We start from the raw sequence: 13441 nt of genomic DNA, 5'->3' as shown, positions 1-13441 counted from the left end.
ACCCCTCAACATGCAAAATCGTCAACTAGATTGGTTCAGGTTCTTTCCTCATATTAAGCATCATCTTCCTCCCACTCGTGCTTTGTGGAGCTTCCCTTCAGGTCCCTAAGGAAGTGTTAATATGACTAATCTCAAGCGGGACCATGGAGATGTGAGCAATTGTAGGGTGTGATGGTAATCTGAGATTGTGTTTGATCAACCTGGACCGTCTAAGGAGAACCTGCCTGTGACAGTCTGCCTGTATGTGTGAGGAAGGAGGAGAGAGAGGGGGGGGGGGGCATGCCAGACAGCTGAGATGCAATATTGTAAGAGGGGGAGGGGGAAGGATGGGGCTGAGGCCAGGGCCCAGGACTCTAGTAGGCGACAGATCCCTGGGACGGCCTGTGCGCCGAGCAACGGGAGGCATTCTGCGCTCTGATTGGCTCCGGGGTCGCCTTTTAGGGAAATGGAGTGTAGCAGTTGCCGGTGGATGCATGTCGCCACAGACAGAGCTGGCCAGAGCTCAGGCTCCTTATTCGTCACTATGCACAGCCTCCCCATGCTTACGTACCAATGCTGAAGCCCTATCAGGCCATTGTGAGTGCAATAAGAATGTAAATACTCCTCCACCACCATCAACACGTTGAAATATTGAGTTTGTGGCCGTGTGCTGTAATGTACCTCAGAGGGAAACGCTAGTTAACTACTTGTCTATTTCTATTTTAGTTTATTGGTGCTGCTACTGTTACGACAAATTTCCCCTTGGGGATGAATAAAGTATATATCTATCTATCTATCTATCTATCTATTTGAAGCGTTTACATAACCGATAGCTACTTTCACATGTTTGTGTCTTTGCCAACTGATAACTATTCATAAAGTTTCAGGTGATTTTCTTGATGAATTATCAGTCAGGTTCATGTCTGGTGAAGGTTCTTGTAGGGTTCAAGGAAAAATCAATCTACACAATGATCTAATATTCAGATAATCACTTCACTTCTTCGTAAGACGAAGAAAATCAGCACATCCTAACAATGGAGGAGTTGGAACAAGAGAATGCCATTTTTGCTTGAAACATTACTTTCCATGATTACAATTATCACCATTATTCAGTTGATCAACTAATCAATTGATCGACTAATCTCGTCAGCTCTTCAATGATTGAAGTCATCCAGAAATCTAAAGCAACATACACCCAAGAAATAAAGGCATATGACGATTTTGTCGTTAAAATTGGACGCATGGATCAGATGTTCGTCTGGCCACAGCGAAGCTTCGATATACTGCACAGCAGCAGGAGAGATAGCGAGTGACTGCAGTCCCCTCGGATGAACAGTTAGTGGTGGAAGAAGCATGACTTGAGTCAAAGTATTACAACACGATAACAACACATTAAAAACTCGTTCCAAAACAAGACTGAGTCTGGGGTATGGGCCTTCACCCACTGGCGAGCATCAATTCTCATTTCCAACTCAGCGCTAAACTATGAAGCTCTTCTGCGGTCGCTCGGGAAGAGCATCCCGACCCACACTGAGCTGGGGAGGAGAGGCCAGCTTTCAGTGTTGTGTTTACAAACCGCAGCCGACAAATCCAATCACTTTCACAAGAAAAGAAAGAAGAAAAAAAGAAAACCACAAACAGAAAGACACAAGCTTATTGTGTTAGTGCTGGATTGAATGATTCTTGGTTGAATTGATTGATTCATTTACATAAACTGCACACTAGTAAAACCAGACAGACTGGAATGCGTGCTTCAAAAAGTGCTTCACTGAGTGTTTGTTTGGAGAAGACTCTCTTGTTCAGTAAAGGGAACAAATGCTTCACATTGTTGAGCAAAATGTAGGAGTTAGAGTACATCCCGTTGGATGAAACCGGCGCTGTGTTTTGTCAACAGCTCCCTTCAAGTCAGGGATGTACTTTTGGCCAGTCCTATCTTTATCACCAGGTCTCTATCAGGATAGAGCAGATTGGTCTTAAATGGGTCGTGGTTTTGAGGGACATTCGTCCTTATACGGGCATGAAGGAAGCACACCATTTGTCTGATATGACAGCTGCCCCCTCTGCACTGCATCCCCCCCCTCCCTACCTCTTCTAACACACACACACACACACACACACCTCAGCAACTGTTAGCAACAACTGCTTTTTTAACAGTCAGGTCTTGCTTCGCCAGTTGTTGTTGTTTTATTGAGGATGCATGTGACGATACATATTAAAGTGGAAATGGCTGAAGAAAATGAGCACAGGAGACTAAGCTGTTGTATTTTGTGCCACATTGCACAATATACGGGAGAAATTATAAAGGCGTTTTAGTCCTTTAAGTAAAGAAAACACTTATTTGACCACCAGGTCGAAATTTCTTGAAATCAAGTTGATATTACTTATGTACTTTCACACCTTCTTGGTCGATTTGTACTATTTCCAGACTATTAAATAAATAGATGTTACTTAGATAACGTGACAAAGAAACTAGTAGTCTGATAAACATGTTTTGCACTTTTCCATAGTAGCCTACCGGAGGATTACAATTATCTGTGTCACTGCACATTTCAGTGAACAGCCGCTGACAATGAACATGCAGTCTGTGAAATGTGCCACATGCCGGCTGTAAACAGCTGCTGGCTCGGGGGCGTTTGACAAACTGCCTGCTGGTTGACACGATCATCATAACAATCACATTAGTGGCTGTGTAACTGTAAATCATTGAAAGATAAATGTGGCAGCAAAAACACATATCTGATGTTTAAAGTCCCCTATATCATAGATGTACAGCTGAGATGGTAAAACACACCAACCTTCTCCCTTATCTCCTTATATCAATGCAACAACAGCATGATAGGACTACAAATACAGTATTGGGCATGAATGGGCAACACAAATGTTACATATGTGCAAAGATTAGTGTTCATAAATATGTAAAGTCATATAGTCATCATCAGGATCATAATTGGAATGAATAGTCCACTATGATTAGATTCCATATGTTTAAACTGGACTACTTTAAGCAACAAAATAATAAATACAGGTTTTAACATTTCACCTGGGCTTGCAGCGATGACGTCACATCACGCGACGTGTCACCCCGACGCACTCTCAGCGTAGCATTTCATTGGCTGACCCGTAGCAACCGATGTGAGTGCCTAGTAACGGACCCAGAACGCAACATAAATAAATAGCTAAACTAGCCTAGCTAGGTTACTTATTTCGTAAAAGTTAGTCATAACGTGAATTGTTACAACGAAAATCTTCAGCTCTAATGTGCTCGTCTTTTTAAAATGGGGGACGAAAAGCAACAAACTTGTCCCAAACGTATTTTTATTAACGACGTCGACAGATATTCCTCCAGACACATCGCTAAGGTACCGTCAGCTAAGATAAACACGTTGCTACCCGCTTACGTGATGTACGTTTTCATATAACATGGCTCGTCGTCCACTAGTTTTCCAGTGTTTATTCTGACCGTCTCAACAGTTTTTATCGACCGCCACCGTGGACGAGGAGGCCGCCGAAGAAGCCGAAGAAGCAGGAGACAGCTCCTCCGCTCGAGGTGAACCTGCTTTTCAAATAGTGGGGACTGCGTCCATCAACCGTGGCCAGGAGCCCTTTCTGCTCCAACAGTATCCGGTGAGTCATTACATCAATCAATTAAACGTCGTATCCCTCAGTTCGTCTCCTTTCAAAAGCATCAGGTAGGGTAGAAGTTAACATGCATATAATAAAGCTTTATATGAGGCTAATAAGAGGTGGGGGTACTTGTACAATACATGAGATCCTATCAGTGTGTGCCTCTTGACACGTCTAGCTCACTACAAGTACTTGTTAGCTTTCATTTGGAATCTACTTTACAGATTATTTTAATACAAAGCATACCAACTTGTAGCCTACAACATGATTCACTTTGGTCACCTTGTGTATATATTTTATTTCCTCTATATATTTAGTATTTTAGTATTAGTATATAGTATTGTTATTGTGTTTTGTGTTTTGTGTTATATTTGTATCTTTTATTTCTATTACTGTGATCCTGAAATTTCCCCACTGTGGGACTAATAAAGGATTATTTTATCTAATCTTCTAGATTAAACCAATCCACAGTTAAAAATACACCAGTGAAATGCTGCTTTTAAAATTCATCAATAATAATCATCCCCAAGTGTGTGCATAAAGAGTACTTTTATGTTTCAATAGCACCTTTTAAAACCGTATTAAGTATAAGTTTACCGCATTAATGCTAATAACATATGTTTAGCTGACAATACTTTGAATGCAAGACTTGAGTATTTTATATGTGGTATTTCTGCTTATACTTGCCATAACAAGTAACTATAATAACTACTGTATATGTAGATTATGTCTATTTCCGGACAATGTGTGATTGGATGTCTCATCTCTTTTGGTAGTCACCAACTCGAGACAAGCTTCTTGAGCGCCTGCTGGAGTGTGACATAGTGGTGTACAACATCTCAGAAAGTGCTACACAACAGCAGATTGAAGAAGCCACATGGGCAATCACAAGTAAGTGAGTAATTAGGCTTATTATGCAGCGGACTGGCTTTGTTGTTTCCCGTCACACCTCTACTCTTTTCCTATCTTTTACAACGGGTCTTCATGCCGAGATGGAGAACTTCAAGTCTCGAAAAATGTTCATCTTAGTCTCAAGTGTGATGACCTGGGCTACGACCAAGCCACTGGATCCGGTGAGTCTGGAGAAAAATCTTGGCAAACTTGTCCAATGAATGAAACACCACCTTTTGTAAAATACTTTCTCTCTTCAGGAAGAAACAAATGTTCTGCTCACAGAGGAAGAGTTCAGAAGAAGAAGGCCACATCCCAATTTCAGAAACCACAATAGTTTGGAGAAACTTGTGCTGAAACTGGGCAGAGGTGTATGTACACTACTCAACAAATATTCCAACCAGCATGGTGGCATTGGACTCCATGCTATTAATAATCATATATTTTTACCAGGAAATGTATTAAGCGAGGGTTTTAAAATGAAAATGCACGAACATCACAGATTCCGTGTGATTTTCCAATCTTACAGAGAAAGTCCAAGCTCGCTGGATATGTTGTAGCTTGTGGTCTTCAGTATGGAGAGGGAGAGAACCTCTTTCACTACTTTTTCAAGGTAGATATTAATGTGTGTATAGTACTAATATCCCAATTTGTAGTATCATCTTCTAAAAAATATCTTTGTGTTTTTTATAGGTCGCTTGGTTGATGCAGTTTCCAAAAGTTCCTCTCTTTGGACCGGGCACGAATCATATCCCCATGATTCACGTAAATGATCTTGCAGGGTGATTTTAATTTTCTGAACTCCTACATATTCACTCTGGGTATTTTCTGTTGATAATTCCTGAAGAGCTGAATTCTGTTTCTTTTTCAGAGTGATCCAAAACATTGTTGAACTCAAGCCAAAGTCAAAGTACATTCTTGCTGTCGATGACTCCAAGAACACTTTAGAGGATATTGTCAAGGTAACGTTATTATAAACAATAATGCAGCAATACATTGAGTTGTAAAACACGACTGTCGGTCAAACTGGTGACCCAATGATGAGCTTTCTACTGTCCTAGAGGGAAAATGACAAAAATAATCTGTTCTCTGACTCTTAACCCTCCAGATGATAAGCCAAATACTTGGTTCCGGAGAAATTAACAAAGTACCTGAGCAGGATGCCATCGCCATGAAGGCTTATACGGTACAGTGTGAAATGCGTATTCTTATTTAAATAACTAAGAATCTTGTCTCTTAATGTGCATATTGAATTATTTCTACTTTGAGGATTTTTTTTTCAAACTCGTGACTTATTTCAGCAAGAGGAAATGGAATACCTTAATATCAACCTCCGCCTGGATGCTTCCATTATAAAAGACTTCAGTCTCAACTGGACGTCTGAAGCTGGGATGGTTGAAAACATGGCGAGCATTGTTGAGGAATACAAAGACCACAGGCAGCTTCTTGTGAGTGTTTCGTACAGATAGCAGGACATATTTCAATAATTTATGTTGCTCCAATCCACAGTGTGGCCAGATTGAATGTGTCAGTAAAGTAATCCACAACATTACAAACACATTGGTGGGATATTTGGGGCGTAAAGGCTATTTTGATACCAGATAACAGCTGCCATGATTTCCTTTGTCTCGTTTACTGTCACAGCCAATCAGAATCTCTCTGGTTGGACCTCCAGCTGTGGGTAAAACCATCATTGCAGAGAAGCTCTGCAGTCATTACCAAATACAACACATCGAGATCAAACAGGTCATAGAGGAAAAGATCACACAGCTGGTCAGTGAAAGGTTGAACTGCCGTGAAGTAACAAAAGGGAATCCGCTGCCCTCTCGTGGAAGGCCTTTGCAATTTGACAATCCTTCCAAATATTCATTCTCATTTTTAATTTCCGGGTTTCTTCTTTGTTCTACAGAAGGCGATAGTGAATGGATCTGACCCTGAACTTGTCAGTGAAGAAGTGACTGCTGCAGTGAAACAACTGGAACAGTTTAACCAAAGCATTGCAATGAATGCAGGTTAGTGAGAGAACCACAGCCCACAATAAGAGCGATATGGTTTGGTTTATTGACATTAAAAGCTGTGGTTCTGATGTTTGACGAGAGCAACTTTTGGATTAATTCAAACCTGTATACTAAAACTATTTCTATGAGATATTAAAAGTGAGAAGAATATATGATATATGATATTCCTTTATTCATCCCACAGTGGGGAAATTTCAAAAATCATATATATTATTACTCAATAATAAGAAACTGAAGCAGAGGGCTACGCTCATTTTGACACCTTTGCATTTGGCACGTCTGTAGTTGGATAATTGCTGGGTTGTTGTTGCATGCAGAGTCTTTTATTTTCTCACTTTAGGTTCAAACAACTGTGTTGGTCCATTAGGTCGACTGGCTGACCATCTCGTTGTTAACATTTTGAAAGAAAAGCTGAATTCAAAGCTGTGCAGGAACCAAGGATTTGTTCTCAATGGCTTCCCCGAGTCCTATAAGGAGGCAAAGCTGATTTTCTCTGGTATGTTTCACCCATTCATTTACCCACGCTGTAATGTTTATGAATATTGATAACACTAATGTAGATGTGGTGGTTTTATTATGCAGATGAGGACACAGAGAACCAGGATTTGATGCCCAAAACACGCGTGTACAACAAGAATATCACTCCAGGTTGTTGATGTATTTGTTACTTTAATTACCCACCAATCAAACTATTCTATTGTGACAGGATAAAAGGCAATCCCCCAAAGTATCTTCTCTAACATTCTTATTCAACTTGTTTCATGTTTTGCAGAGCATGTTTTTGCCCTCAATGCGACGGATGATTTCCTGACGAAGAGAGCTCAGGGACTTCCACAGAGGGAGGCTGAGAACATGTCTTACACGCAGGAGGAATTTGTGCCTCGCCTGGCGAGATACCGACTCCTCAGCACCGCGGAGGAAACCCTGCTGGACTACTTTGATGAGCTGGAAATTCACCCGGAACATATCGGTACTCACCATTTACCATCAGGGGAATATTGACCTTAGATGTAAAACATGTTTTTTTATAGAAAATGTGAGTTTGGTCATTAGAAGCAGGTTTTCATGACGTCCTGTCGGTGTTTAACAATGAGGTCACGTTTTATAGGAGGCAACAGAAGAAAAGTGACCATGTCTAAGACCAATTTGGGGTCTAAAGTGATTTTTGAAATCAAATGAATAATATTTCCTGTAAACACTATTGCTACATTTTTTTAAGAGCATGCTTATTCTTAGTTGAAGCCACTGATATATATAGATATATATCTATATCTATATAGATATATAGATATATGTACAGTATATACAGACAATATATACACACAATATATATATAGATATAGATATATATATATATATAAAGATATATATATATATATTATATATATATATTCTCTCAAACGGGTCTTGGAGGAGGGATTTTTTAAAAGAAATAACGAATACCTTTAGGGACAAATACATATTTGCTTTGTTGTAGAGATAGATTAGATGACTGATAACACTTGTATATCTCTGTAAAAACAATAGCTACAAATAACCATTTTCCTCGGAGGTCATGTGGCAAACAACTTCTTGGCAAGAACCGCTAACTGCCTGGACTTTCTGCTGGTCGCCTTCAAACTGCTCATCCCCGTTAAAAGGAAACTGTCCTTTTGACGTGTCGGTTGAAGTGAGGTTGCCAACTCCCTTCCCAATGGTTCTGTTTCTTGAAAGTAAGTGTGTCTCGTCCCTCTCCAGAGATCACTGCAGCTGATTCAGAGTACATATATGTTATGAAGAAGATCACAGAGATGGTGGGGATTCCCAAAAACTATGGACTGGGTCCAGAGGAGCAGGAGGAGGAGGACAGAAAGAAAGAGGAAGAGAGGAAGCAGAAACTGTCTGGAGATGCTGCTGAGAAGAAACAAAGGAATGAAGCTGCACTGGCTGAGATAGCTGCTCAGTATGAGGAGTGGGTAAGTGCTGTAAAATGCATCTATGAATGGTCGAGATTAATTACCATGCCACATTAGGAGTATTTACTTCACGAGAATATCATGACTTGTAAATAATATCAGCCAATTGAAATATCCTATAATTCATCAGCAGAGGAATTTGTCCGAGGTGCAGCGGCAGGAGTCCGAGCTGCAGGAAGCTCACTCTCTTCCTCTGAGGAACTATCTGATGAAGTATGTGATGCCCTCGCTCACTGAAGCCATGGTGGAGTGCACCAAGATCAAACCAGAGGACCCCGTCGACTTTTTGGTATTTACACAGTCGAGGTTCTCATATTGATCAAAGTTCTGTTCATTACTGATCTGTTCTGGTAAATACGCTGATATGTAATGTTCTGTTTTGGCAGGCTGAACATCTCCTACGGAACAAGCAACAACAATGACATCGATCTAATGAGGAAAAAAATCAGAAAGTGCCTTTAATTTGAAGTGATTGTGAGTTACTCACCTTTTTAATTAACTTCTGCATTAAGTTCTGCAGTTATACATATTAATAACGTAATTAATAAAGGGTTGTGTTTCTCTTTTTTCGATAAGCATTCAGTAAAAATTAGTGAGTCATTTGAAAACACATTTGAATGTTAATTTGTCATTGACAATAACACATCCAGTCTGCAGTTGTAAATGTAAACAGATTTTTAATGAATGGGTTGTTAGATAAAAAGGACGTCAGATGCTCTGACGTCCTTTTTATAAGGTCAAAGGTCAAATGCTCCATTGCAGGGTCTATCCATTTATACATGCATTGATTAATTGCAAATCACATGTATGCCAAGAGAAAATGTCAGCAAGTGACAAAGTGGAAAATAAATATTGGGTCCTGCAGATTGTGAATATGAAAACTAAGAACTGTTTGCATAACACTCATTAGTGCTTTATTACACAAACACAGAGTAATGAAATACTTTGCAGATATATTGTAATATGGTATAAATATACAATATATTGTCTCTTGTTTGTTGTTGTTTGGTGGATCGGATGATTGAAGTCTATTAGTAAGAAGGTAAAAACAAGACGAATTGGCAATTTAACAATTTATTCATAACCATTTGTAACGTAAAATAAATACGCTTTCCATATGAAAAAATAATAATGTTTCTCTTGGCTCGGTGCTCGTTAGGAAGGTTTGTTCAGCCAGGTTTCTACTCATTTCACACCCGTCCCCCTGCAGCCTCCATCTGGTCTGTGACTCAGCTCCAACTCTGATGGATGAAGCCTGATGACTAGTTATAATCCAGATGATGTAAACACAACCATCGTTGTGCATAATTCTTCAGTTGAATAAACACAGCAAAAACAAATGCATTTGATAAAAAACAACGTCATTCCTGTTTCTTTCTAATTTACATTACTAAAAGAAAACATGGTGACTCATGCTACACTATGTTTATGGCATTTATGACTAACAAGAAATGTAATAATTATTCCAGTGTTCATGGCAAAAGTTGAAGAATGAAAAAAAAAAAATGTCAACAATACTTTAAGAAAATTCTCAAACTATATTTCTTGCATATTATGAGAATCGTTTAACTTTTATTTAGGCTACGCGTCTGTTTCCTGCAACACAAGGTGGTGCAGGAACTCTATCGAGAAACTTCACAGCAGCATGAAAGACAGTAGGGGCTAGTTCCATGTGAAGGCAGCAGAGGGTAGTATCAGCACATATATCCACATATATAAACATATATGTGTATATATATACACTACCGTTCAAAAGTTTGGGGTCACTTAGAAATGTCTTTATTTTTCAAAGAAAAGCACTGTTTTTTCAATAAAGATAACATTAATCAAAAATACACACTATACATTGTTAATGTGGTAAATGACTATTCTAGGTGGAAACGTCTGGTTTCTAATGAAATATCTCCATAGGTGTAGAGAGGCCCATTTCCATCAACTATCACTCCAGTGTTCTAATGGTACATTGTGTTTGCTAATCGCCTTAGAAGACTAATATCTGATTAGAAAACCCTTGTGCAATTATGTTAGCACAGCTGAAAACAGCTCCTCAAGGCCCTCCTGGACCTGGCGGCTGAACCCCGTTCCCCAGGACCCGTCGGAGCTGCCGACCTCCGAGCCCCAGTACCCGTCAGAGCTGCAGACCTCCGAGGTCCAGGCTCCATCCCTTTCAGGCACTGGGTTCCAGGGGGCCCCACGTTGGGCTCCACTGTAGCAGGACCGACGCCGCTACCCGTGGGTTTCCCCCACCAGCACCAAGGACCAGCCAGGCACAGAGAGGTTTCGCTCAATGACATATTTATTCTGTCAAAACTCACACCGAGCAGACCGCCAAACATGCGCCTCTGCTCACTCCTCCCCTCCCTCCAGCTCTGCTGCCCTTTTATACAAGCAGCATCGGCTGCTGACTGATTGTCAACCAGCCAGCAGCCGAGGCCAGATTGGGGACAGCTGCCACAATTTTCTAGTAAATTTTCAATTCATTTGATAAATAAAAGTGAGTTTTCATGGAAGAAACAAAATTGTCTGGATGACCCCAAACTTTTGAACGGAAGTGTATATAACATATATATAAATACACACATATGTTTCTATATCTCTATATTGATACATATAGAGATATAGTAACACACATATATATATACACACAAATCAATACCTTTCATTTGTTTCATATTGTAGGGACCCGGTAAAGTTGGCTGTGTGTATTGGGAGGTATAAGCCGTCAATCACGGTGAGGCAGTGTGGATGCTGGCCACAGTGCGTGCCTGTGATTGGTGGAGCAGAGGGGAGGTGGGGTTAACCTGTCCGGGGAATGTGAAGTTCAGTGTGGTTGACGTGAACCGCTTTGTTGTGAATGTGAGCTGAGGTTAAGAGTTCTCCGTCGGTGTTGGTGGATGCTTCAATAAAGTATCCCTTCCAAAACGTCTCCCTGTCTCCATGTCGTCAGTGAAACAAACGTCCGAGACGTTACAATATTGACAATTTCCATTCCTTCAGTGAAAGTGTTTATCATTATGAACCCTGTCACAAACAGAACTGACAGCGCTTACTCGCGTGAGTTTACTAGCCCGACTGTTTGTGGTTTAACCCCGTCATACGCGTCGTTTAGGGGGCGTGGCTTATCTCTGTTACTTTTCTCCGTGGAAAAATATTTTCCGCCATCCGCCACGGAATAATTAACCACTTTTTCTACGTTCTACTTCTTGTGGAAATGCGACACTTCGTAACATCTAGCGCCCCGGTGTCTGGGTTCATAACGTCACCCGTAGGGATAGAGCAGGCTCAAGCACTGGTCTCAAGCCTACTTGAGGATCTGGGAGAGTCCTAGGTAGGCCTACCAGAATGTGGTAATCAGGATGTGAACCCAAGATACTCGTAGGAATACAACTGGTGGGGGATTTGTGTATCGCACAAAAGGGGTGGGGGGAGGGGGAGCGTTTTCTTGCTAAACCAATCACAACTAACAACAGTCGTACTCTTAAGCAGCGTGATGTATCGTCACATGTTGTCAAATTATGAAAAATATATGGCAACTGCCTCGGCACCTCTCGCAAACAGCAGCGGCGAGTGGCAGGCTCGCCCTCTCTCTGATACAGTTAAATGTCTGTTTATGGGTTTCCGTTTCTCTCAATTTGACCTAAAGGCAAAAGAGTTTTAAGATACATTGTCTTGCTTTGTTGTGCTTTTATGAATCAGTTAGTCTGGCTGAGGCAAAGGGCCCTTGTTTTGATATCGTAAATAAAACAGGAATGCTTTGCTCTACTTGTTGTGGAGGCCATTCTGGTGTCTATTTGCTTTGTAGTTTCTTTGTGACTGAGAATTTGCAGATAATTAGAAGCTGTTTGTAGGCTCGCTCTTATGGAAACTAAATCATCAAGCACTTCCTGTCACACAGTCTCTTTAATTAAGTACAACAATGAACACTATTATATGGCACGAGTATCATTTTCCAGGTTGTTAAAGCTTTAAAAGCAAAGCTGTGTAATTGTTCTGGTAGCTTATTATATCCACGTATCAATATATGAGGTTATTTTACAGTATCTTGTCTTACATTTTACATATTGAAACCCATCGCTACTGCATTTTTTAATTCTAAAATTATAGTAGTAGCTGGTGCAGACATGAGGCTGATTTAATCTTCTACACTCAAAATGATTTAACCAGAACTAGCTGTACTGTGGTAAGAGTAAGAGAAAACACCTGTGAGAAGCCTGCAGAAAGTATTATTTGTGTCATTTCTAATATTAGTCGTATGTGTTTCGGTGTGTCATACTTAGTCTAATGAGTTCATTGTTGTCTGTGCAAATGTAAACAACAACCACTATATTGTAAACATATGGTCAGCCAAAATAAAAGTGTTGTTGGTGACACTGGAAGAGGCAGAATGGTCTTGCATAACCAATTAGGACGGACATCCCCAGCAGGGAGCAGGTCCAGCTCTGTCACTGACATTTAACTTCATATTTATGGGGGGATGACGTGGTGTCCTACCAAACACACCCAGTTCCCATAATTCATGTTTTCAACATGTGTTCAGCTTTCAAACTGGACCCCAACATCCGCAAACCGTGTCCTCCTTTCCAATATGTGACTGCTGTCAAAGGAGGATGTTATTCTCCCTCATTAGAGTTGTTTTTCCCACGATGCACTTGAGCAGGTTAAGTTCCTTATTAGATTCATCATCAAGCTGTGAACTCTTAAAATAACACTTTTGAAGAAATGCTGAGAATCCATTGTAAATAGCTGAAGCTGTATTTGCTCTCAGGTCCGTTTTGGAAAACATGAGTCATCGTCCCAGATGGTCCAGCTGCCTCCTGTTGTTCTAAGACTCCTCACTGGCTCCAAAGCATGCTGGGAAAAGACATCTTAACAGGGTGGATGCAGTGTCCCACTCCTACTGTACGTGTGCATGGAGTCATTTGTGTGTCCTGTTTACAGAATAACATCATCTGGCTACTAGGTACCAATGCTGGT

The 13441-nt window shown here is 40.6% G+C and overlaps 1 protein-coding gene across 1 annotated transcript; it reads left to right on the top strand.

Moving 5' to 3' along the window:
* The first annotated feature begins 3137 nt into the window (after positions 1-3137).
* Positions 3138-9456, top strand: ak7a (adenylate kinase 7a). Its single transcript, XM_056427680.1, has 18 exons — positions 3138-3338; positions 3451-3603; positions 4380-4496; positions 4584-4676; positions 4755-4865; positions 5024-5107; positions 5188-5276; positions 5366-5456; positions 5603-5680; positions 5796-5942; positions 6139-6267; positions 6404-6506; positions 6880-7008; positions 7095-7160; positions 7285-7482; positions 8250-8467; positions 8598-8756; positions 8854-9456. The coding sequence occupies exons 1-18, from the start codon at positions 3255-3257 to the stop codon at positions 8887-8889; spliced, it is 2085 nt and encodes a 694-aa protein (XP_056283655.1). The 5' UTR covers positions 3138-3254; the 3' UTR covers positions 8890-9456.
* The last annotated feature ends 3985 nt before the right edge of the window (positions 9457-13441 follow it).

This window comes from Pseudoliparis swirei, chromosome 12 (genome assembly GCF_029220125.1).
Source record: "Pseudoliparis swirei isolate HS2019 ecotype Mariana Trench chromosome 12, NWPU_hadal_v1, whole genome shotgun sequence".
Classification (NCBI taxonomy): domain Eukaryota; kingdom Metazoa; phylum Chordata; class Actinopteri; order Perciformes; family Liparidae; genus Pseudoliparis; species Pseudoliparis swirei.
Note: the sequence above shows the minus strand (reverse complement) of the source record. Positions and strands in the feature narration are given on the sequence as shown.

Excerpts from the sequence above, each read along its gene's own strand:
- ak7a (XM_056427680.1), top strand. The coding sequence starts at position 3,255 with ATGGGGGACGAAAAGCAACAAACTTGTCCCAAACGTATTTTTATTAAC. Across the intron at positions 5,681-5,795 it reads TCGCCATGAAGGCTTATACG|CAAGAGGAAATGGAATACCT; the intron begins GTACAGTGTGAA and ends GACTTATTTCAG. Across the intron at positions 8,757-8,853 it reads AGGACCCCGTCGACTTTTTG|GCTGAACATCTCCTACGGAA; the intron begins GTATTTACACAG and ends CTGTTTTGGCAG.